General features: G+C 43.1%; 1 protein-coding gene across 1 annotated transcript in view; it reads right to left on the reverse strand.

The window, feature by feature from the left end:
* SGSM2 (small G protein signaling modulator 2) overlaps window positions 1-27,060 on the reverse strand; it is a 929,300-nt gene that overhangs the window by 251,679 nt on the left and 650,561 nt on the right. Inside the window, exon 6 of the mRNA XM_078683529.1 lies at window positions 11,796-11,944. Within this exon, the coding sequence (XP_078539655.1) occupies window positions 11,796-11,944 (149 nt within the window). The remainder of the gene's footprint in view (window positions 1-11,795; window positions 11,945-27,060) is intronic.

A 27,060-nucleotide genomic window follows, 5' to 3' on the forward strand; every position in this document is an offset into this window, starting at 1 on the left:
GTGTTGCTCCAGGGTGGGCACTGTGTTGGCAATTCGTAGACAGATTTTAACATGATGAACATAAAAGGAAACTGTCCTCAATCCTTTTAGCTAAAGGGAATGACTATCTGATCCAGCCTCGAAGAGTGACAGAAGGAAGAATGATAAATCTTTGATACTCATCGATTTAAGAGATGTGTCTTTGTCTAGGGTCACAATCTTCTAATGTCAGTAATAAGGTGAAAACGTCAAGACCTTTTGATTTTACTACAATTACATATATGATATACTTGGTTATGGGGGCTTTCACTAGTCCTCTTCATTCATTTGTTTCTGGTTGTGTCATTCATATTTTTCTTGCCATTTCTTGCAAATGGGGCAGTGGGTCAGCCCACGTCCCCCACTGACTAACTTCACTGTGAGTGACTGCATTCTACCCTTTCACAAGTGCCAACATCCACACACAAAGTAGTTCCCTTCATAGTCAGAGACCACTATGGCAATGAGTGTGTTTTGAAACCAAAAATACTTTTGGTTTTAGCCAATTGTTTTAAAGATTTGTGAGGACCCAGCAGCTTCCCTAACAAAGTTGTTTATAATCCACGCGAAAAGACAGTGTGCACTGGTAAAGCTAAAAGTGGGACATTACCATACCTATTGGCTTTGCCAATGCTTGTTCTAAATTGCAGTTTATATCAGACATGTGGTTAATTAGCATTGTAGTATATAAACATGGTCAGGGCCTGGAATGTAGCTGGCTAGCAGCCAGCATAGATATGATCCACTGAGCATAGACATGATGCACTGGAGGCCAGAGGAGTTGTTTGAAATAGCTGCTGTATCTTTCACTACAGGTGGCGGACCAGCCGGATTCGTAAAGAGTGGGAGGGACACCAAATCATGCTAATCTGCATGTCCTATTGAAGATTCTTGGTACACTAATGGTCTCCCGTAAATATTACACCATACTGTCCCCATGTCTGAAACGCTCAGAATTACATGTATTCCACGTTCTGCTTTGTTCCATTACAAGATATTGGGGCTTATTTACAACGCCCATGCACCACTTTTGAGTCATTTTTAACATGGGAAAAGTGATGGAAAAGTGGCGCAAGGGGCTTTTAAATCTGCCCCATTGTTCTTCCCTCAAAGCTAGGTGAAGCACGGTGCACCCACTGAAAGACCCTTACTCTGTTCAAGGGAGAAGGCCTGAGACGGGTGAGAGAAGGCCTGTGAAGCTTTTGCAAATACCCACAAACATACAGGTCTATTAGTGTTCACCAAAACTCTGCTAGGCAGTAGCCCATCACACTCTTTTCACTGCCCATGATTGGAGATATACTCCAATGTTTAATATCCAGCAGACAAAACACTAACCTGGCATACTGCCACACAGAGTTAATTCAGTCTGCAGGGAGAAATGTCACCAAACCTGACTCTGTCAATTGGCTCATTCATCGCACAACGATTCAAATCTTGAACATGTTGGTCCCGCTTACGCGGGCATGTATTATAGAAGAGGGATAATGGCAAATCCACCCAAAAATGGTGGATTTTTGATATGTGCATACAACAGCATTAGCACTTGATTACAAATTCTGAAGGAATCCTCGTTGCTGTCACAGGATCCATCAACGTTCCGAGGAGGTCTCTCGCCCAGACATGGTGGGGGATCAATCGTCGTACGGCTGAGCGACCACTCAAGGGCTCTGAGAAATACAACAACCGAAAGTGCAGCGGACTATCAGGTGAAAGTCCTTATGGTACCCCCGACATGCTGGAAAGTACTCTCCACCATGTTAGGGAGACTAGATATGTGGGACCTGACATTGTACCCTCATTTTAACAACATCTGTGCACAAACTTCCACTATTTGACAAAAGAATTGTCTTTTTTCTGCCAGATGTTAATGCCAGATGTGGCTCCGCTGTTGACCATTATAACCACCCTGTTAGAAATTCCTCCACAGCCTTGGTGTCGTACTGTTAACATGGAAGAACCTGCTAGCTGTTGTCTGATATTTTGTAACGTGTCGTAGAAGCCTATGTATCTCAGTGTGACCTCTGGTCGTCTAGTCGTGCCTTAATGAGTCTGCCAATGTGCATATGGGCTGTTTTGATGCCGTGAGGGGAAGTTGTTGTTTGTTTCTTCTGTGAAATGACAAAAATAAAGTTAAAAAAAAAAAATATGGAAGATCCTCATCCCAGGCAGAGGACCGATGTTCTCCCCGCTGCTTGGCAGGTTTGAGTATGGGGCATCGGTCAGTGACACAAACACTAAATTCCCTGACCTTGGCCACCAGTCACTCGCCTGGAGTATTTCTCCGACTTCCTATCGAGAGGACGGAAAGCCCTCACCCACCCTGAAGGGGGCATGCTTCATCATCGGGCCCCTCCGGACACCATTCTAGGGGCAGGTTTGGAGCCTGGTGCAAGCTACTACCTATAATGGGGGGAAAATAAAAAAGTTGGGTGCCCTATGTGATGTGAAGAGCCAATGGTGGTGTGTGACTCTTGGGAAGGAGGGAAAAGAAATGCTTTAAAAATTACCTTATTGGTGGAGATGGGAAAACTTTCTTCTGATCTCAGATAGGCAGGATTAAAACCATGTGTGGGGCTTAATTCGACCCCTTTCAATAGAAACTGTTAATAGGAAGTACACTAAATACTCCGAACAGTGGAATCATCAGGTGAAAATTGGTGAATTGTGGCCCAGGTCAAGAAGTTTATGTGTTTGTGTGTTATAAGATAGGGGGTATTTCTTTGCACCTTGACCTTTTAACCCCACCCCTCTTATGCTAAGGATAACAGGTTCATCGGTCCCATCCCTGCATTTCTCTTCTCGAGGGCCTTCACTCAGACCTCCAGGGCCTCCTCCATATATACACAAGCTTTATTGCTTTCTGAGGACAAGGTTTGCCTTTGGATATTGTGTTCCTGCAGGACTCTGTGCTAACCTTTTGGAAGGATACTCTGGCGGTGTGTGGTGAGATGGTTTTAATACAGGGCGTTAAGTCCACAGCACACACAGAGTGAGTCACTCACCCTGGTCTGGCTGTTTCCAGCCTTCCCTCTCTCCACGCTTCTCTCTGAAGACAGGTGTGTGTCTCAGACAAGCCCTGGGAGCTGCTCACTTCGTAACTTCAGTTCTTTCAGATGTTTTATTTGCAGGAGATATTAAAGGGCACACATGGCCTGTCAGAAAAGCATGTTTTTCTCATATATGGTACTAGTATTGGTATGTTTTGTAATATTGTGAAAATATCGTCTGCTAACAAACAAAGGCCGTTCTTCTTCAAAGTACCTACTAATCCATGTGGGGAGCTACAGATACTGGTCCGAAATGTATGCTACTGACCAGCTCACCCTTGAGCTAATGGGGATGGCAAGCTTTTTCCCTGCAATGAGCAATAACATGGTATTACCAGGTCAAATTCATCATGTTTTTCCTCCTCCGAGGGATGCAACATGCCCAGATCTGCACACAGATGGGAGTGAGGGGTATGGAGGTTGGAGGAGAGGAGGGGATCGCGGGAGGGCATACTTTCTTTATATTAACAGAGAGGAACTGTTTTTGCTCCCCCTATGCTGAAGTAGGAGTGTGTGGGATGGGAGCAGAGGCTCTAAGTAGCTTCAGCATCCTCGCCGAAGGCTCTCGGTTCGGTGTTGCCAGCCCAGAAAAAACAGAAGTCCTCATCTTCGGCTCCACCCACTCTGCATGGGACAACACCTCGTGGCCCCACGCCTTTGGAAACCCACCCACACCAACAGATCTCGTACGCAACCTCTGTATCATACTCGACTCTTCACTCACCATGAATCACCAGATCAACGCCATATTCTATGCATGCTTCATCACCCTCCGTATAATTTGCAAGACATTGAAGTGGCTCCTCCCCCACGACTCCAGAAAAACTGTTATCCACGCATTCCTCACCAGCGGACTGGACTACAGAAACGCTCTCTACGCCAGAGTCAATAAAAAACTCTTTAGCAAACTCCGGACCTTTCAGAATGCCGCAGCCAGGCTTATCTTCGACATCCCACGACATGACCACATCACCCGACACCTCCGTGACCTCCACTGGCTCCCCGTCCAACGAAGAATAACCTTTAAACTGCTCGCACACACCTACAAAGCCCTCCACAACACCAGACCCCAATACCACAATGCCAGAATCTCCTTCCACGTCCCCAAGAGAAATCTCCGCTCAGCTGACCGCGCCTTAGACACTGTCCCTCGTTTCTAAAGGACCAGAGCAGGTGGAAGATCCTTCTCCTACCTCGCAGCCAAGGGTGAGTAGTGCACTCTACAAAACCCTGATTGATTGATTGGTCAAAGTACGCCCCGGGGGACGCATGAGGACCTCCTGACCTTTACCTGTGGCCACCTGGTCAACAGCAGCACTGGCAGCTGTTTATTCAACTCAGCACTAACATTAAAATATGTTATATAAACGAGGAAGCATTTATGTGAATGTTAATTACAGTTAAAGAAAGGAAGTAACTGGGATGTTGTGCAATGCTTAACTTTCAGAACACAATGATTTATAAAGGCATCTTAGCAAACGTGCAAAAATATTATAAAGTCTGTTCAAAATTCAAAAAGTGTATTTTATTAACATACAGAACCGTTTCTTCTTAGTAAATCAGATTATATCAGTGCATTGAACAGTATGTTTAAAAGGGATATTTTCCACACGTGAATTTAGAAACATTCATGCTTCTCTCCTCACCCTAACAACAATGCCAATAGTGAACTAAGAGGCAAGTCAGTTTATATGTGCACCCTTAGGGTGGCCGGGTTTGCTATTATACTCGAACAACATTATAGTTTATTAAAATCAAACACTGGAGAAGTTTTTGTAGAGCGCACATCATGAAGTTATGTATTTCGAGGTCCTTTTATTTGTGGTGATAAAAAAAAGGAAGGGAAAGTGAAATAAAACAATTGCCTAGGATCACACAAATTGATCAACTGGGGAAGCCAGGATTGATCCCAGGTTTTTCTGATTCTGTATTGTGCAATTCAATTCAGACACTAGATGTACATGCTTTGATTCCCCTACACCCATCTCAACAACCTCCTACCAATCCCCTGACCACCACCCTACCGGCATCAGTGAGGTCCTTGGTCCCAGCAATGACCAAACATTTTGGACTTCTGGGAAAATATTTGCGAGTACCCATGACCTAAGAGGACAATTCTGGTCATGCACTAGTAGTGTACACTCATGTTATGCTGTAAATACGCTTTAATTAACTGCAATTTAGAGTTTGAGTAGCGAGGTAGCAGAGTACATACATGGGTACGGGAACTTCAGACCCACCCCAAACATGTTTTTACACAATATCCTTTAGATTACAATGCTGTCTGGTCCAGGTTTGGAACGAAGACTCAGAGTTAGACAGACCAAGAGATTTCATGATTTGGTGTTTATTCGTGAAGTGGGTCAAAGGTTATTGGTAGATAAGATACTTTGTTGGGACGAAAGTCCTCTGCACGGCCCTGCGCTGGGGCATTTGTATGAGAAACACTGCGCTTTACCCTTAGTGAGCTCAACAGTTGTGCACACTCACAAGGAGTTAGATCGTGCACACTCACCGGAGGTTAAATGGTGCACACTCACTGGGGGTTAAATCACGCACACTCACAGGAGGTTATATCGTGCACACTCACACAAGGTTAAACCGTGCACACTCACTGGGGGTTAAATCATGCACACTCACTGGGGGTCAAATCGTGCACACTCATAGGGGGGTTAAATCGTGCACACTCACAGGGGGTTAAATTGTGCACACTCACAGGGGGGTTAAATCGTGCAGACTCACAGGAGGTTAAATCATGCACACTCTCTGGAGGTTAAATCGTGCACACTCAGTGGGGGTTAAATCGTGCACACTCACAGGGGGGTTAAATCGTGCAGACTCACAGGGGGGTTAAATCGTGCAGACTCACAGGAGGTTAAATCGTGCACACTCTCTGGAGGTTAAATCGTGCACATTCACAGGGGGTTAAATCGTGCACATTCACTGGCGCTTAAATTGCACACATTCACTGGGGGTTAAATTGTGCAAGAGACTGGATTGACTAAATCGCACAAACTCACTGGGCTTTCTCTTGCCTGAACTTACATCAGACCTGGGAGCTGTAATCTGAGGCTGATGTGGGTCAACGCTGCATTGTATGTGTACACTGTCTTTTCCTCTTCCTCTATATCAGCTGTCGCTGTGTGTGGGTGGGGTGGAAGCTCACCAGCACCTTTAGGATAGCCACAGACCCTCTGTTATAGCACTACTATCGGTCCCCTTCTTCTGTCCAGGGATCTGCTTACCTTGTGGACCGGGCCTGCTGTGATAGGCTGATACACATTCTCGATGAACCATCTCAGAAGATGCTACAGGAGGCTTAGTCTTTGCATGAACTGATCACGCAGTAGTCATGGACCATCTCAGAAGATGCTACAGGGAGGCTTGGCCTTTGCAGGAACTGATCACGCAGTAGTCATGGACCATCTCAGAAGATGCTACAGGGAGGCTTGGCCTTTGCAGGAACTGATCACGCAGTAGTCACGGACCATCTCAGAAGATGCTACAGGGAGGCTTGGCCTTTGCATGAACTGATCACGCAGTAGTCACGGACCATCTCAGAAGATGCTACAGGGAGGCTTGGCCTTTGCATGAACTGATCACGCAGTGGCCATGGACCATCTCAGAAGATGCTACAGGGAGGCTTGGCCTTTGCAGGAACTGATCACGCAGTGGCCATGGACCATCTCAGAAGATGCTACAGGGAGGCTTGGTCTTTGCACGAACTGATCACGCAGTAGTCATGGACCATCTCAGAAGATGCTACAGGGAGGCTTGGCCTTTGCAGGAACTGATCACGCAGTAGTCATGGACCATCTCAGAAGATGCTACAGGGAGGCTTGGCCTTTGCAGGAACTGATCACGCAGTGGCCATGGACCATCTCAGAAGATGCTACAGGGAGGCTTGGCCTTTGCATGAACTGATCACGCAGTGGTCATGGACCATCTCAGAAGATGCTTCAGGGAGGTTTGGCCTTTGCATGAACTGATCACGCAGTAGTCATGGACCATCTCAGAAGATGCTACAGGGAGGCTTGGCCTTTGCATGAACTGATCAAGGAGTGGCCATGGACCATCTCAGAAGATGCTACAGGGAGGCTTGGCCTTTGCATGAACTGATCACGCAGTGGCCATGGACCATCTTAGAAGATGCTACAGGGAGGCTTGGCCTTTGCATGAACTGATCATGCAGTAGTCATGGACCATCTCAGAAGATGCTTCAGAGAGGCTTGGCCTTTGCATGAACTGATCATGCAGTAGTCATGGACCATCTCAGAAGATGCTTCAGAGAGGCTTGGCCTTTGCATGAACTGATCATGCAGTAGTCATGGACCATCTCAGAAGATGCTTCAGAGAGGCTTGGCCTTTGCAGGAACTGATCACGCAGTAGTCACGGACCATCTCAGAAGATGCTTCAGAGAGGCTTAGCCTTTGCAGGAACTGATCACGCAGTAGTCACGGACCATCTCAGAAGATGCTTCAGAGAGGCTTGGCCTTTGCATGAACTGATCACGCAGTAGTCACGGACCATCTCAGAAGATGCTACAGGGAGGCTTGGCCTTTGCATGAACTGATCACGCAGTAGTCATGGACCATCTCAGAAGATGCTACAGGGAGGCTTTGTCTTTGCATGAACTGATCACGCAGTAGTAATGGACCATCTCAGAAGATGCTTCAGAGAGGCTTGGCCTTTGCAGGAACTGATCACGCAGTGGTCATGGACCATCTCAGAAGATGCTTCAGAGAGGCTTGGCCTTTGCAGGAACTGATCACGCAGTGGTCATGGACCATCTCAGAAGATGCTACAGGGAGGCTTGGCCTTTGCACGAACTGATCACGCAGTGGTCATGGACCATCTCAGAAGATGCTACAGGGAGGCTTGGCCGTTGCATGAACTGATCACGCGGTGGTCATGGACCATCTCAGAAGATCTACAGGGAGGCTTGGCCTTTGCATGAACTGATCACGCAGTAGTCATGGACCATCTCAGTAGATGCTACGGGAGGCTTGGCCTTTGCAGGAACTGATCACGCAGTAGTCATGGACCATCTCAGAAGATGCTACAGGGAGGCTTGGTCTTTGCAGGAACTGATCACGCAGTAGTCATGGACCATCTCAGAAGATGCTACAGGGAGGCTTGGCCTTTGCATGAACTGATCACGCAGTAGTCATGGACCATCTCAGAAGATCTACAGGGAGGCTTGGCCTTTGCATGAACTGATCACGCAGTGGCCATGGACCATCTTAGAAGATGCTACAGGGAGGCTTGGCCTTTGCATGAACTGATCAAGGAGTGGCCATGGACCATCTTAGAAGATGCTACAGGGAGGCTTGGCCTTTGCATGAACTGATCACGCAGTGGCCATGGACCATCTTAGAAGATGCTACAGGGAGGCTTGGCCTTTGCATGAACTGATCAAGGAGTGGCCATGGACCATCTCAGAAGATGCTACAGGGAGGCTTGGCCTTTGCATGAACTGATCACGCAGTGGCCATGGACCATCTTAAAAGATGCTACAGGGAGGCTTGGCCTTTGCATGAACTGATCACGCAGTGGCCATGGACCATCTTAGAAGATGCTACAGGGAGGCTTGGCCTTTGCATGAACTGATCATGCAGTAGTCATGGACCATCTCAGAAGATGCTACAGGGAGGCTTGGCCTTTGCATGAACTGATCACGCAGTAGTCATGGACCATCTCAGAAGATGCTTCAGAGAGGCTTGGCCTTTGCATGAACTGATCATACAGTAGTCATGGACCATCTCAGAAGATGCTTCAGAGAGGCTTGGCCTTTGCATGAACTGTCATGCAGTAGTCATGGACCATCTCAGAAGATGCTTCAGAGAGGCTTGGCCTTTGCATGAACTGATCACGCAGTAGTCATGGACCATCTCAGAAGATGCTACAGGAGGCTTTGTCTTTGCATGAACTGATCACGCAGTAGTCACGGACCATCTCAGAAGATGCTACGGGGAGGCTTGGTCTTTGCATGAACTGATCAGGCAGTAGTCACGGACCATCTCAGAAGATGCTTCAGAGAGGCTTGGCCTTTGCATGAACTGATCACGCAGTGGCCATGGACCATCTCAGAAGATGCTACAGGGAGGCTTGGCCTTTGCACGAACTGATCACGCAGTGGTCATGGACCATCTTAGAAGATGCTACAGGGAGGCTTGGCCTTTGCATGAACTGATCATGCAGTTGTCATGGACCATCTCAGAAGATGCTACAGGGAGGCTTGGCCTTTGCATGAACTGATCACGCAGTGGTCATGGACCACCTTGGACTAGAGTGACTCCTCCAAAACTCAAAATGTGCAAGAGATAGGCTTTAATTTCCAGGCCTTAAGTACTGAGGTTCTATACCAGTACAATCTTTCTCTACATCTAAGAAGGATCTGTATATAAGTGTCGGTGTTTAATGCCATGATCATTGGTCCACACTTACCTCTGTGCATTGGTTCTGAGGAATACACAGTACTACGAACATCCTGAAGATACGCGCTTTCAGATGCAGAAGAGTCTGGCAGTGTGCACAGAGTGTTGGTGCTACCTGGAAAGAGGCTTTATTTTTCCAATGGACACGCTATGCCAGGCTTATGAGTAAAGTCAAAAAAGATTTCATGTCCAATGAAGCCAGAGGACTCTTATGGAATCTGTAATGTGGCTGAAATGTTGAACTCCGATAAGTTCCTTGTGGTCCAGAGCATCTTTACGAGGCATTCGAGATACAGAGTTGGTGTAGCCAGGACCTTGTTGTTTGAGGTTTGGAAACTTTGCAGACTGTCATTATCTTGAGAAGTTTATGAAAGATAACTTCATATAGAGAAGTATACTGGAACCACACTCGTCTTTAATCATTTGAACACTATTTCCCGGAGTCACCAGTTGAGGATTATGAACTTTGATAACATTTCCTAAAGAGACACATATGGTGTTATAGTATCTACTTCAGTGGAGAAGTGATTGCTTGTCGAACTCTGTAATTATCATGTGGATTTCTTATGCTTCAGATTATGAACCTGCCACATTAAAAGTAATGCAAATCTCAGTACATAATAACATAATACTATAATTCGGAAGGTAGTTGTCTAAAGTCAGAAACAATAATAACACAGAATACAGCTGACATTTGGTGCACATTTACATTGTTTTTCATCTCAAGGAAGACAAATTATTTTCCCTGGATCACAGAGAGTTAGAAAATACAGAGATTGTCAAAGATCAAAAAAAGTCAAACCAATACTACTACTAAAGGCTACCTCTTATCTTTAAATATTAACATCCCTGCAGTGCAACTCGAGCCCAGATGCCTGTGAGGCACATTGATGAAATACATTGACTATTTCTTTTTCTCTTTTCATCCCTTCCCCCCATGATGCCTAAATAGATCACAAGCTTCACTTATGTTTTAGCTTTTTTAGAGGTAAAGTCAAAATGTATTCTACTTTATCCAGGTCTTTGAATCTGGACTCTATTGATGGATTGTCAGTCAATAGCCCTGTCATAGACAGTGTGTATTGAGCAAAGAGAGGACTGGGCTGTTCCTGGGGTACAGGTATAGGTCAAAGAAAGTGGATATTTACGGGTGGTTAAATGGTAACCATCCAGTGGGTATCCATTTTGTTGGATATAGTGGCCTCACACACCCTTGCAGGTGTCATGCTTCATCATGGGCAATGCTCCTCGTTGGGTGGGCGGTGCAATACCCAACAGGCAACACCTCAAAGAGGGGCTCTTTGGCGGAGATCTTTTTCCAACTGCCCGTGGGTGAAGTGTGGGTGAGGGGCCAGGGTAATAGTAGACGGGAAGTGAATGTAAAATAACGCAGGGGTGCCAGAAGGAACTTTATTCTGATGGTCCCATGCGTTAATTAAAAACAATAGTTAGTCTAGGAGGCGAAGGGTAGGCGTTCCAGCCCAGACACGGGAGCTAGAACCTTAGCTACAGAGGCTTGACTCATCGATGTCCATCCCGCCAGGCACTGCTGGTACAATTAAATATTGACCCTTAGGCATGGAACAATGTATAAGCAGGTACTTTCCATACTGTTAAAGTGAACACTGATACTTAGGTAGATCAGAAACACTGTGGACAGCGAATTTATAGGTCCTGATGAATCACGGGTGACCTTACCCAATGCGAGAAACATGTCGACCATTACCTCCACCCTGTAGTATAGTCTTGAGTAGGGAATACATTGCTTTCCATAACTCCTAGACTAACTATTGTTTTTAATTAACGCATCGGACCATCAGAATAAAGTTCCTTCTGGCACCCCTGCGTTATTTTACATTCACTTCCCGTCTACTATTACCCTGGCCCCTCACCCACACTTCACCCACGGGCAGTTGGAAAAAGATCTCCGCCAAAGAGCCCCTCTTTGAGGTGTTGCCCGTTGGGTATTGCACCGCCCACCCAACGAGGAGCATTGCCCATGATGAAGCATGACACCTGCAAGGGTGTGTGAGGCCACTATATCCAACAAAATGGATACCCACTGGATGGTTACCATTTAACCACCTGTAAATATCCACTTTCTTTGACCTATACCTGTACCCCAGGAACAGCCCAGTCCTCTCTTTGCTCAACACATTACCAAGGGCATACACTGCGGTTTGGACCTTCCACGTTTCCTAAGTGGTAATTCTGCCCTCTTGATCCATCTAGATCTCCTCTCCCTCCTTTTTGAAAAAAATAGACAGTGTGTAAACAGAGGATACCTACCCCCAGGGCGGGTCGCTTGCATGGCGACGAGTCCTGCCGGCTGTGCGCGCCGTGGATCCGGTGCCGCTGCACCAGCTCGTCAGCAGAAGGATCGGTCCAGAAGTGATCTGCCGTCTTCAGCTTGGTATATTCAAATGTGCAAGGTCCCACTGGAAACAGAAAAGAGTCACCTGGTTATCCCACACTGGATGAGGATTTGAATGAAAAAACAAACCACTTTTTACCAGCTGGTCAAGTGAGATGCCTAAAACCAGCCATTGCCTCACTGCTCCAGACCTCGACAGACATTAATGAATGATCTGAGGGTTTGATGACCCCTGTCGATGAGGGCCCATACTGGCAGACACTTTCCTTCCACTGGTTTGGCTGTTTAGCTCTTACCTTAACACTTGAACCTTGTGCTCCATGTACCCATATCCAAAGTGCTCCAGGACTACCTCATGGTGGAATACATGGTGGGATTACAGAAACACCAAATAAAATAAAATGAACATTCTTGTATGCACAATATATTTGGAATTAATCCTATGAAGTTACCTGCAGGTAACAGTAAATTTCCAAATTTCATTGGGTTGCAGAGTGATATGTTTGTGTAGTTTGCAAAGGTTAAGGTAAGAACATTCAAGTTCATCTTCCCTCTATTTGCGGTCTAGATTGGAGTAAGACAGGATATACTTTATGTTCCCATAACTGTTATTGCTCCAAAGGAGCCTTTGCGCCTAGTTGTAGGAAAATCTTCACGCGTCCAGTCACCAACAGAGGTTACGGGAACAGCTAAGCTCCAGTCACTTATCATGGCTCCAATCGTTGGCTCACATTAGGCAAACCTGTATTGAATTCTGTCTTAACTCAGTGTGTGCAGGCACGAGTAGTATACAAAAATATACAGTGGCTGATTAAAGTCAGGTGCTGACAAAAAATAAAGTCTGAGGACTGTATGAGAATAACTTATCATAGTCAAGTCTTGATGATATAAGGGCTTGCACAACAGTTTTGCATGCAGAGAGAATTGACAAGTGCAAAACAGGTGCCTGCCACTTTGTTGATATGGTTTGCAAAGACAGAGTGTCATGAAATATCACTTCTAGGGTACGAGCTGCCTGAGTGGGAGGGGGAGGATCTTTCAATCCTTCAGGCCACCAGTCTAGAGACTAAGGGCCTGATAAGGATGACGGTGGGATCGCCACCGACAGTGCGTAGGTGGCGGTCCTGATGCCATCGTAACCATGTTTACCGACCGCCATATTACAATGGTGGTCGGAAAGCGCGACCGCCACACATCCAACAGGCTCCTTAAGCCTACTGGTGCGTCGAAGGGAGGCACAATCCCTACAATGGTGGTGGGCCTTCCATTCACCGCCGGAGGGATTAACGTGTCCCTCCCCGCCGGCTGTTTCATGGCGGTTTACCCGCCATTAAAAGGCTGGCGGAAAGGGACACTGAGGGCCTGTTGCCGGCCCCTCTTCCCTCCTGGCCCTCAGTTTTATGTTTTGCCTGCCACGTAGTGCAGGTATATGTAGGATGTCCATGTTTTGTATTGCGATGTATTGCGATGTGTGCTGCAGACCGCAGCACCCGCCACAATACATAAGATATACATTGCGACCGCCATGGTGGCGGTCGCATTCTGATTGGGCTGGCGGGACCGCCCACTTGTAGTCGGGTGGGCCCATTTCTGAATAGATGGCGGTCGGATATAAGTCTGACCGCCATCCTAATGAGGCCCTATCTTAAGGAAAGCTTGCTGAAGGTCAGGACCTCTGCCTTGTTTCGAGTCAGCTTCGAAGGTGTTTCGAGTCAGCTTCGAAGGTTTTTCTCCATTCAATAAATGACGGCTGTCTGGGTATTTCGAAAATTCACCTTGGTATCTTATGCCTTTTATAATTAGGGGTCCCGGTGTTATGGTATTTTTTTTTTACATTTCCATCTGTATTTATCCAGATTTATTTTTTGCTAATTTGATCTGTTTTTATCCATATTTATTTTGGATTTTGTGAAAAAATGAAGCTGGATTAAGTATGTTTCTACATTTATTTTACCAAAAAATGTGCACTTATCGCTGACAGGTTTCAGACTCAGATGATAAAATATGCACTTATAAGAAAATATTTGAACTTTTGTATCAAGGTTGTGCATATCTACTGCTGTTCAAGGGTATTTACTAAAATGATGTATTCATTTAACCCTCTTACCTGTCAATCCACACAGCTATTGGCCTGGCGGTCATGTTTTACGGCATTTAGAATCATTTAAAAAACAACCCAATTTCCGTTTTTATCCACATTTAAAAATAAATATCATCACAAAAATAAATGGTTTTCTGTCAGTATTTATCTGTAAAAATCTGTAATAACTGAAAACAGGGAGCCTTATTTATAGTATTAATACCACTAATTGCCTAAAATATCAGATTAAACCCAAAGATCATACTACTGTGGCAAATGGGGATACATAGATGCAGAAAGCGTGGGGCTGAGGCATAAACCCTGTGGTACCTCACAACTTAAAGAAAAGTGTTGAGATTCAAAGAGTGGTGGAGCAACAGTTTGTTCTTTGTCGGATAAGAATGATTCAATTAATTTCGAGGCATTGACATTGTTGCCAATGTAAAAGTCTGGAAGGTAGGTGTAAGAAACAATCCAAAATAAGGTTTTCTTGTAGTTTATTGAAGGTACAGCACAGCAAAGTTCCTGTCACAGATGAAGCAGGATACAACTGCCTTCCAAGTACAGAATGCTACATTAGCACAGTTCTGTTAAGAATAAAGAACCAATACAGAAACATAACATGTCGCATGCCTTAAAGGCATACATCTATATTTACAAATGGTGTATTAAAATGAATAGGAAATATAGAATGTAACACATCTCCCTTTTTAAAACAAAAACAAAGTAGAAATTACACAGAAAGAATGTTACACATAATCTTGTAAAGAACCAGGTCTATTTCTGATTCGTACAACATTTTTAACTCTAGAAGCCACAGAATCATGTTTAGACTCTCGCATTGGTTTGTCATCACACATTGAATTTTCTTGATATAATTTGGTGCTTTGTTTGGGACACTTAGCTACTCTCCTTGAATTCCAAACCTTACCATCTTGTGTAACAACAGTATTTTTGAACACTCTTTTAATTTGAATGGGTCTACCATATTTACTCATGCCCTTACCAACAAAACCAGGTTTAAGAATCCTGACCCAATCACCAACTTCTAAGTCATGTTCTCTAGTGTTCCACTTGCTGTTGTACCATAACATGGCTTTGTCCTGCTTCTCACTTACTCTATTGGCAATTTCCTGAATATCAATTTTTTCCTTCACAACATTCTTACACTGGGCAAATATCTGAAACTGGGTCTCTTCCTTTAAACAGTTTAAAAGGACTGACTTCCATTGTGGCTTGTGGGGTAATTCTATAAGCCCATAACTTTTCTCTAATCACATTCAACCAATCCCCTTTGCTTTTGACAGCATCAGACACAAAACCTTTCAACACTCGGTTAAAACGCTCAACCTGTCCATTTTCATGAGGTTCATAAAGTGACGTGCAAATATGTTTAATCTGACAACTCTTCAAGAAATGCTCCATCTCATCAGACACTAATTGTACCCCATTGTCAGAAATTAACGTAGCAGGACATCCCTCTCGGGCAAAAACTTCTCTGAAGAAATTAATGACTGCGTTTGTAGTAGCCTTAGCCACAAACTTAACTTCTGGCCACTTTGAATGATAGTCGATGATGACCAGAGCAAAACGTGCGGTTTCAGGTAAAATAGCAAAAGGACCAGAGATATCAAAAGCAATTTTCTTTCACGGGAGCTGGGGCCACGTGAAAGTTTTAAGTGGTGGAACATGAACCTTTAGCATTTTATCACTTTCACAACAAATATCACACTCCCTGACAGTTCGATCAATGAATCTGTCCATCCCTGGCCACCAAAAATACACTCGAATCAAACGTTTCATTGATGAGATACCAGGATGCGTCTTGTGTGCCAATTTCAAAATTAACTCTCGCACGCCATACGGTGAATACACTTCCCTGACTTGAACAGAAAATCTCCTTCACACACTAATTCATCAGCCACATTGAAAAACGGTAATAATTCTGATCTAATACTGCTTTTGCTAGGCCAGCCTTCCAGCACATACTTCTTTAAACAAAGAAACACATCATCTGCCTCCTGAGACTCTTTCCACTTTAATTCCGTGATATCTTGGTATTGTACTGGCAGCACATCAGTAATTTCCAACACAAAATCAACTTCCTTTACAACATTGACCTCTTTCTTACTATCTTTACATGGAAGTCGTGACAAGAAATCTGTAGTTACATTCTTTTTCCCAGGGATAAACTCAACCGAAAAATTGTACTCCTGCAATTTGGATGCAAGCCGTGCAATCCTCGCTGTGGAATTCCAACCACCACCAACAGATAATATGTGTATTAGAGGTTTATGGTCTGTCCTAAGAATAAAACTACTTCCCCACACATAAATCTTAAAGTGTTCCACAGCCCACACACACGCAAGCAACTCCCTTTCAATAACCGCATACCTGCGTTCAGTCTCATTGAGAGTCCTAGATGAAAAAGACACATTCCACTCAACATTTCCATCTTTTTGGGAAAGGACAGCACCAAGACCATATAAACTGGCATCAGTTGTGATAATACATTTATAACCCATTCTGAATGGCTTCAAGGTAGGAGCATTTACAATATCACTTTTAATGTCCCTGAAAGCATTGTCTTGTTCACATTTCCAATCAAAATTCGCATTGTGCCTCAACAGTTTCCTTGAAGGTTCCATTTTTGTTGCAAAATTTTCTACAACTATACTGTAGTATTCGCACATTCCTGAAAAGGACAACAGCTGTTCTTTATTGACTGGAGCTGGGGCCTTAAGAATGGCATCTACATTGGATTTTTTCGGAATTAAACCCTCACCTGATAACGTGTGCCCCAAGTACTCTACCGACTTACGAAACAGATTGCATTTATGTGCCTTTAAAGTAAGACCACTAATTTCCAATCTTTTGCATACCTGATCTAAATGTGATATATGTTCATGTTCATTCTTCGAAAAAACTAAAATATCATCTTGGAAACATTTGACAAAGGAATCCAGATCCCTGAAAATATGAAACATCACCCTCTGAAAAACAGAGGCAGCTGATGCTAATCCAAAAGGCATTCTTTTATATTGGAAAAGACCCATGGGTGTGATGAAGGCAGTATACTTTTTAGATTCTTCAGTTAGTTCGATTTGATGATACGCTGATCTCAGGTCCAGGGTGGAAAAAATCTGCGCTCCATCAAAAAGGGAAACCAGCTCATTAATGTTCGGAAGTGGGTGACAATCAATTATGATATTGGCATTCAAGGCCCTCAAATCAATGCATACGCGTAACTTTTGATCTGGTTTTCGCACCAGAACAATAGGGGACACCCATTCTGAAGATTCGATAGGTTCAATAATGTTCTCTTTAAGAAGATTGTTCAACATCTCTTTCAATTCATCTCTCACATTGAGAGGTACACCTCTCAACTTTTGTTTGACAGGTAACGCACCATTTTTCAAAACAATTTTATGTGTAAAAATGTTTAACTTTCCTAGGGCTTCAGAAAACACCTTGTTATATTTCTGACTCCAAAACTCTGTGTTACTCTTCCTATTTTCCTCAACTATAGTATTTACCATGTCGACATCACTACATAATGAGACTGGGTCCTTGGAACGTGGATTTAGAACTATTCCCAATTCAAATTGATCTCTCCAACCTAAAACATTGACGCCTTTAATAGCAATATACAATTTAATCATGGCTTGCCTTGTTCTAAAAGTCAAAGGCACATTTAGAAACCCTTCCACATCAATGGTGGAACCATTAAAACTTTCAGCCATTATATCTGAAGGACACATTTTAGTAATATCACATGTTTCTATTAATCTCTCATTAAAGTCAAAGTGAGAAACTTAGGTGTCACCTTTGACAACCAGCTCAATTTTATGGCCCATGCAAATAAAGTGGCTGCTAATGCTCACTTCAAGTTACGTATTGTCAGGAAAATCATACCATACTTACCTGAATCAGCAGCAAAAACACTCGTTTTTTCGCTAGTGCTGTCTTCATTAGACTATTGTAACGGTCTGTTGCTTAACGCCCAGAACAGAGTCATCAAAAAATTACAGACCGTTCAAAATGCTGCTGCCCGTGTACTCGCAAAAAAACCCAGATTTGCCCCCATTTCGGACACGCTTAAAAAATACCACTGGCTGTCCATTCACAATAGGGTCAAATTCAAATCTTTGTGCACGGTTTTTAAATCACTTCAGGATTTAGGACCTCGATTCTTTAAAAAGCAACTGACTCCGTACAATCCTGTGAGAAAGCTTCGATCCACATCTGCCAACCAGCTAGTGGTCCAACGTAGTCGCACAGTTTCCTGGGGTGATCGCCGTTTTTTAATCTCGGCCCCCAGACTCTGGAATACCCTACCCATTGATATTAGGACCAGCTCCACTCTTCTTCAGTTTAGAAAAAAACTGAAGACATGGCTTTTTAATCAATAAATCACTGCCTGTTGTTTTCTGTCGAGGGTGAGACTTTAATGCAATTTCAGCGCCGAGACGCCTAAGGGTAATTGCACGCGCTTTATAAATGGCATTAAATAAATAAATAAATAAATAAATAAAGTATTCTCTAGTGATAATAGTCCATGGTGAGCCTGAATCCACCATGAGCTCAATTTCTTTGCTATACACGTAAAATAAACATTTTGGAGAGAATAAACTTCCTATGAAACCTTTTTGAATAATGGATACAACCAAACCTTTACTGGATTCTAAAATTTGACCATCCTCAACGCCCTCATTGATAGTTGACACCTTAATGGAATCTGAAATATTGGAAGAAGGACGTGTTGGAAAGTTACGTCTATCCCTACACACATTGCTAAAATGTCCCATTCTCCCACAAATTTTGCATTCCCTGTTAATAGCAGGGCAACCCTGAAATGATGCAATATGTGATCTACTACCACATCTAAACCAAGAAAATACTTTGTTGAAATTCTCTTGTCTTTTGGAAGAAGTATTTGTGAAATTCCCTTTGTTTTTCCCTTGAGTAAAGCTTGAACCTTTGTAGTCCAGTTTAGGTTTTAAAACACAAACTTCTTCCTCAGGTGTAGACTTATTAGTATTTGAACTTTTCTCTACCACATTCATCCATTTTTCTGACATTTCTGTAGATTTCGCTACTGCAATAGTTTCCTCCAGATTAGGATCTCCCATGCACCATAGTTTCTCTTGGATTTTTTTATTTTTGACATGGACGATAATCTGGTCTCTAATTGTAATTTTGGCATGATGTGTGACGAAATGTCACACATCATGCCAAAATTACAATGTAGACTTAAAGATCTTAACCCAGTGAGAAAGTCATCAAATGATTCATCATTTTTTTGTGCTCTGGTGTAAAACTTAAAACGGTTTAAAGCGATGTTGGCTGTAGGCTTAAAACGTTTTTCCAGTCTGGATAATGCTTCAATATACACATTTAAGGCATCACCTTCACCAGGTCGTGCAATGCTTTGTGGTAAAGTTCTAAAAATGTCCTGTCCTTCTGAACCAAGGCAATGAAGCAATATGCTTTTCTTTCTCTCAGCCCCCATTCTCTCACCATCAATGGCCTTCATGTAATTAAAGTACTCTTCTTTCCATCTAGACCATGGCATTGGAGGGTCACCTTTGTTTTGCAAAAACTTAGCTGGAGGATCAAACTGCATTTTTTTTTTATATGAGATAACAATTCCTAAAATGTGTGGTAGATTACTACATACAATAATAATTACCAGCAATAAAACTGAACAATTCAAATGTAATATGAACAGTAAATGGGGAAGAGGTGTAATTTAAAAGGACGCTTGCACCAAAATGATGTAGTGTTGAAAATACCAATGTTAAAAAAATAAGTGATGAATAAAAGTAAGCATTAATCACGTTTAAAACATGAAGAAACACCTGCACTTAACTAATGTAATGTTAGAATTGCCAATGTTTGTTTTAAGACAGCGTTCAGTTCCTTTGATGTAATTAAAGTTGAGCTTCGTTGAAACGATCGTGTTTGTGAAGAGTTTTCCAAGGTTGCTGGGAAACGCACCCAGAATGCACAGCGCTACCCAGAGTGCACAGCGCTACCCAGAATTCAATGCTCGAAGAAATCTAGCGCATCGGGGAAGAAGAATCGGTGAATGGAACACCCTCGAGCGCTCGGGAACATCAGGATTGAAAGATGCAGGTAGGCTTGAACGGATGACTGTGACCGTTGCTTAAACTTTGGCGCTGATTTAGGAAACTGTAAAATTGATTGTGCTGATGGCCGCAATCCTTGTCAGTTTCACGAAGTCGCCGTGAACAGCTGCGAAGTAACGGTACTGCAGGGTGATTAAACTTGTACCAGGTAGACAGACGCTGCATAAAACTTCACTGCTAGTCACTCCATTGAAATTAAGAAGCAAATAGTAACGCTGGGCATACTTCAAACGCTCTGCCGGTGCGCAGGAAAGTAAACTTGACACACGGAGAGTCTGAACAGCATTGAATTGTGCCACACTCTGTGCACCAAACACGATCAAAACGATCAGTACTAAAAAACTTCCCAAAAATGCGCCAATCATCCAAAATATAAAACGAATAATTAATACAATCGGTATAATAGTACAGTACCTTGAGAAGTGAAAGTTTCACATAGAAACCGAATAAAAATTTTGAAGAAGTAGAAAATAGTAGATACATTTGATGGGTTCACTGGGTACTCCGCTCCTGTGCTGAAAGTTGGCAGGAGTAAATGGTCCTCGTCGCCATATTTTGTAAGAAACAATCCAAAATAAGGTTTTCTTGTAGTTTATTGAAGGTACAGCCCAGCAAAGTTCCTGTCACAGATGAAGCAGGATACAACTGCCTTCCAAGTACAGAATGCTATATTAGCACAGTTCTGTTTGGAATAAAGAACCAATACAGAAACATAACATGTCGCATGCCTTAAAGGCATACATTTATATTTACAAATGGTGTATTAAAATGAATAGGAAATATAGAATGTAACAGTAGGATCTCATGTAGGCATACATCTATATTTACAAATGGTGTATTAAAATGAATAGGAAATATAGAATGTAACAGTAGGGTCTCATGTGAGACGGTGTCAAACTCTACCAAGAAGTCCAAAGGGCACAAGGCAGCAGAGTCTCCTTGGTCTAGGATCATCTGTAAGTCATCTGACACCCCCAAGCGCTGTGTTTAGGTCTGAAGCAGGACAAGGATGTCTCCTGTACAGAATGGTATTTCAACATCTGGAGAAAGATATAGGTTAATAGGAAGTAAGGGAATGGGTATGAAATTAGACAGAAGTGTTTTTAAGGTTCACTGATAGAATATCGACCCCCAAAATATTGCAATACAAAAGTATCTCGACCAAAATATCGATCACAAAAATATCGTCATCTTATCTTTATATTGGTAAGTACAAAAATATTGACAACAAATATTGATGTAATTAATATCGTTGCACCAAATATCATTTTTTTATTGTATATAAAATAAATTAATAACCATTAAATAAATTAAATAACATTAATTTAAACAATAAAATGTTTAATATATATTTGAACAAATATAACAAATTAACTCAATTTAAAAATAGTTAAACACACATATACGTAATATATATATTTACGTATATCTACTTAAAAACTATTTTTAAACTAATCATTTTATTTTTTTATAATTTCTAAATATTAATATATATATATATATATATATATATATAAATATACATATAGTAATAAAATATACAAAAATAAAAACAAAAATTCTAATTGAATTAAAAACTAAACAATATAAAAATTCTTAAAAGGTAGTAAAAAAATTCACATATGAAAAAATGAATGATTAAATAAATAATAATTTTAAATAAACAAAAAGACAATACTAAAAATAATAATGATATCAAATAAAAATTAACATATAAAATTTGATACATATACTATTACCACTACAAATGATTTAAAACTATCTAGAGTATTATAATAAATATATAAAAAAAACTTACAATTCCTACTCCACACAACACAAAAATAAAAAAACGTGGTCAAATTAACAAATCACCCTCCAATAAATACAATAGTAGTAAAAATATTATGGGCCTCTTTACAATGTCGTTCAGTAGGCTTCCAAATGATCGTCGGAGGCTTACCAATTGACTTGGTAGTTTTACATTCCAACCACTGAATTACAAAGTAGGCGGTCGGAGTGTAAATCAGCCGGTCAATCCGTCTCGGTTCCGACGGGCTCATGGATCCCATCGGCCAGTCAGAAACTGATTATAATTACTCAAGTACGGCGTTTCTGCTGTCGTAATTTTATGATGTAGGTTTCCGACAGCCTTTCCATGTCGGCCTCTCTGACATGGAAAGGCTGTCGGAAAGCAACTTTGGGGGCCCCTACCAGGGACCCCATCCCTCCGTGCCCAACGGTTGTGGGTTTGGGGTGCACCTATGGTGCCCCCTAAAAATCTCTGCACCACATGGAAGGCACCATGAGGTGCCTGCCACGCGGTGCAGGGATTTCCACAAACTCCCATTACACAATGGGAGCGTGTGCTGCGTGTGGTTTCCGCCCGCCACACATGCTTCCATTGAGAAATGGGAGTTGGCAACCGCACCATGTGCAGTTGCATCCTATTTCAGTGGTCGAAACAGTTGACTTAAGGTCGGGCGGTTCATACACCGAGACAGTGTTGGTCAGAAGCAACTCCGACCGACATCGTAATGAGGCCCTTAATCACAGATAGGTTTTATTTACTATAACCATTTGGGCCAAAACAACTGTACCCAAGGGTAAAATTCACTACTCTCACTCCAATCAAAACTACAGTAGGGAAAGTGTTGGATTGCAGAACAGTAAAGTTTACTATGAAATGAAATGAAAAATTATATTTATATAGCGCCATTGACCCGGAGGCCTCGCAGCGCTTGTATTGATAGCTAGGCGGGCCAGCAGGAAAGTTAACAGATTTTAGTGTATAAGTGTGTTTTCAGCGCTTTCCTGAAGGCCATCCTGTTTGGGTCCTCTCTCAGGGCTATTCCCATTCCACTAAGCACGACAGTAGGGAAAGTGTTGGATAGTGGACGGGGACATTTTACTATTCCCACTACAACCACTACAACAGTTGGGAAAGCTTTGGATTACAGACGGATTAAATTTACAATTCCCACCCCTGCCGGTACAACAGTAGGGAAAATGTTGGGTTGTGGAGGGGTTACATTTACTATTCCCACTCCAATTAGTGCAACTGTAGCGAAAGTGTTGGATTGTGGAGGGGATAAATTTACTATTCCCACACGAAATTAGTGCAACAGTAGGGAAAGTATTGGATAGCGGAGCGGCAAAAGTTACTATTCCCCTCCAATAAATACAACAGTAGGGAAAGTGTTGGATAGCGGAGAAGTAAAATGTACTATTCCCACTCCAAGTATTGGATAGCAGAGGGGTCAAATTTACTATTGCCAATTTCGTAAGTACAACAATAGGGAAAGTGTTGGATTGTGGAGGGGTAACATGTACTATTCTCACTCCAATAACTACAACAGTAAGGAAAGTGTTGGATAGCGGAGGGGTAAAATTTACTATTCCCACTCCAATTAGTACAACAACAAAAAGCAGCTATGGGGCTCATTACGATGTTGGGCGGACGCTGTTGCGGATTGGAACTGACCGACCATAGGTTGGAGGTTGCGACCACACAATTTGAATGTGATCACCCTATGGGTGGTCAGAAACATCCATTTTTTAATGGCAGCTTGTGCGGCGGGCAGAAAAGCCCCTCAGTACATGCTGCCATTGAAAATGTACGTTTTTAAACATACCTGCACTGTGTGACAGGCACCATGCAGTGCCTGCCACATGGTGCAGGGATGTCTAGGGGGCACCATTGGTGCCCCCCAGGCTCAATAGCGGGGGGCTGGGGGTAGGAAGTCCTGTTAGGGACCTCCAACGCCACTTTCCAACAGCTTTTCTATGTCAGAAAGGCTGACAAGTAAAGGCTATCGGAAAATTACGCCATAATCCCGACGGCGAAGCCGAGGCTGGCTCTGCTCTTATTATGTGATTTTGTATGATACCGATGATCCCATGGGCTCCTTCCGCCCTCCGCTCAATGCCTCACCCACAGTATCGTAATGCTTTGGGCGGCCCGCAGTGGCAGATGTTGGGCCCCAAGATATCTTAAAGAAAATTAAATGACTTTAAATACATATTACAATCCTAAATACCTACACATATTATTATAAAGAAAATTCAAAACTAATAAACTTTTTTATTTAAAAGTTATATTTGATCAAAAAAATTATTACATAACTGTAATTTACTTACTTTCCACCGTATAACCTCACAAAACTGTCAGCCTGCACCAAAAAATTTACTTTGAAAAAATATATATATTTACACTATTAATACAAATATGTTACAACAAACCAATTATCAATAATTAAATATTAAAAAATAAAGCTGAATATAATTTCAATAAAATTAAATAATTTCCCATTCTTTACCCCTATTAACCCCATACCTCACACCTAAAATCAAACTAAAAAACATGAATTACATAATTAAAACAATGAACTGTCTATTAAATGATTTATAGTACTGAGCAACTAATTATTAATTATTTCAAATTAATTCATGCCCCACCCTTTACCCATATAAACCCTACAACCCACACCAACTCAGTCATTGGACCGACCGACACCCATTCGGCGGTCCCGACTGCCTCATTAGGATAGGACCGAGCACTGTTCATTCACATTCCTATATTTCACTATGAGAGCATGCATTATAGCCATAAACCATCCGTAATGCATGCTCTCATAGTGAAATGGGAGTTGCGGTTTATCCCTGCAACCCGTGGGCGGCACCTCCAGGTGCCTGCTACAAGGTGTAGGGGGGCACCATAGGTGCACCCTCGGCCTCCAACCAGAGGCTGTGCACCAAATCCACAACCCTGCTGTGGGCCCCCAAACACGCTTTCCAACATGGTGTCCATGTCGGACAGACCAGCATGGAAACCATGTTGGAAACCATGATCGTAATCTCAAGAGCGGAGAGATCCTTTTCAGATTGGTTATATGTGACCTTTACATGGTGTCAGTCTGCCTCTGCGTGACATTTTACAGCCAAATGTGTGACATTTTCTGTGACACTTTCTCACAAGTAAAATCAAACAATCGAGTCCATGTAGAAACGTAAGTAACAAATTACTATTCTGAGCAATGACAAGCTCGAAAATGGCCTTGACGCTGCTGTAAAAACCCAGCAAAATGGACGGTCACTAACGTCATTGGTGATTAATATACCTGCAGGAGAAATCTGAGTGCAGTCCGGTTGCAGGTTTGACTCATCATTGAATAGCACAGATGTGTATTGTGCCTATTGCAAAACACATTAGTTCTCAGATACGCATTTTATGCAGACAGCTCAGTGGGTTACTGCTTTTGCTGCAGAGATCCTTGTGTTACCTTTAGGTCATAAATAATAATCTTTGACTTATAGCTCACTGAGTTATGAACTGGCATCAAAGCGCTGCACACAGACTGAAAGCCATAGGCTTAGTAGGTCCGTGTGGGGGAGCACCTGTCTCCTTATTTTGGAATTTGGGGGCAGGAGGTGGTACCAAACTCCATTGTATGACTCAGGTGGGGGAAAATAGTTCAATGCAGACTAACAAGATGTTACAAGCCATGCACGCTCTGCAGCACTAGTAGTTATGCAGCCATCACTGGAGTCCATGATGAGCCCAGAGTGGCGCGGCACCACCCATCTGGACAGGGCAGCAGAGACAAATCATCACCAAGACTCCGGATAACACCTTGATCTAGTCTTCTGAACTGGAATGTAGTTTCCATGAGTGGATACAGCTGCAGAGTTCTTGATTTGCTCTCAGTGACCAGCCAAGTTTTAAATCATCTGCCCAGTGACTTATAGCAAGTGTCCTTTTTAGACTGACCATGTGCAGTGAGGCCTGGCCTTCCACATTGACCAGCTTCTTTTGTTTCATTGTGCCTTCTCTTCTGCCCTCTACTTCTGTTTCCTCTCTCCAAGTGTCTATGTTCCGCTTCGCACTTCTCTTTGATTTTCCCTTACTTTGCGTTGCTAGATGTCTAAGTCACTTCGAAATGAGGTGCCACAAGATATGTTGCCTCACTTTTAGCTGCTGGTTGTACACTCACAGGAAGCAAGCCTGTAATGCAGCATTCCACAGACCACTCAGTGCAGTCCACAGATAACTCTACAATGTATTTGTGTTTCTAAGATATGTTGACGTGAGAATGTATAAGCAGGTCTTTGGTCTGGCTCAGGATGCCTCATGGAGAGAGGGTTAAAGGCCTCCCCTCGACTATGTTACTGTGCATAACTGTGCACCAGACATGGTCAACAAGTTAGGCCCAGGCTGGGATGTGGTATCCATAGCAACCACGCACTGCTCCTCAACATGGGCCCAGATCAAACTCTGATAACTCTGCCCGGGGCGGGCACGCGAGCTGACGGCTCTGACAGCGGTGCTATCTCGTGACCTTTAAACGGATTCTATTATATTTTTTAAAGCGAGGCCAGGGTGTCACAGGGCCTTTGCGAGGGGCGAGCATCCAGGTTAGCGTCTTTAGGGTTTCTCAGTAGCTTCACTATGGAAAACAGCTCACCCCCTGGATTGTTGAGGTTCTGATGCAGGAGGGGCGTACCCCCGCGCCAGCCTCCTTTATCCGAATGGGTATCTCGATAGCTGCTGTCCATATGGTTCTGTCATATCAGAAGTATCATTTTCCCTACATTTTCTCTCTAGCTGTTTGCGATTTTTTCTCTCTGAGTGAAGTTGCTCAGTAAATCAAGGGGGCTGAGAGTTTATTTCAGACCGTTTTCTTCTTGCTAATAGGGGTGATTAAATTAAGCGGAAGCTGGCCACAAATTATATATATAATTATGAGGGGAAAGTCTTTGACTGGCAACGTACCCTGCTCACCTGTAGGACGCACACGTAGGCACGTTACGTAGGACGCTCTATCGCGCTGCCCCCTGCTCTGACGCCGCTCGGCAATTCAGCGGCCATCGCTCTGACGTCGCTCGGCTATTTAGCTACCACCGACATCGCCACATAGCCGCCAACGCCACAACGAAGTAACCCCTACTTTATCGAGAGGCCGGGAAGCC

This window comes from Lissotriton helveticus, chromosome 3_1, assembly GCF_964261635.1.
Source record: "Lissotriton helveticus chromosome 3_1, aLisHel1.1, whole genome shotgun sequence".
Lineage (NCBI taxonomy): Eukaryota > Metazoa > Chordata > Amphibia > Caudata > Salamandridae > Lissotriton > Lissotriton helveticus.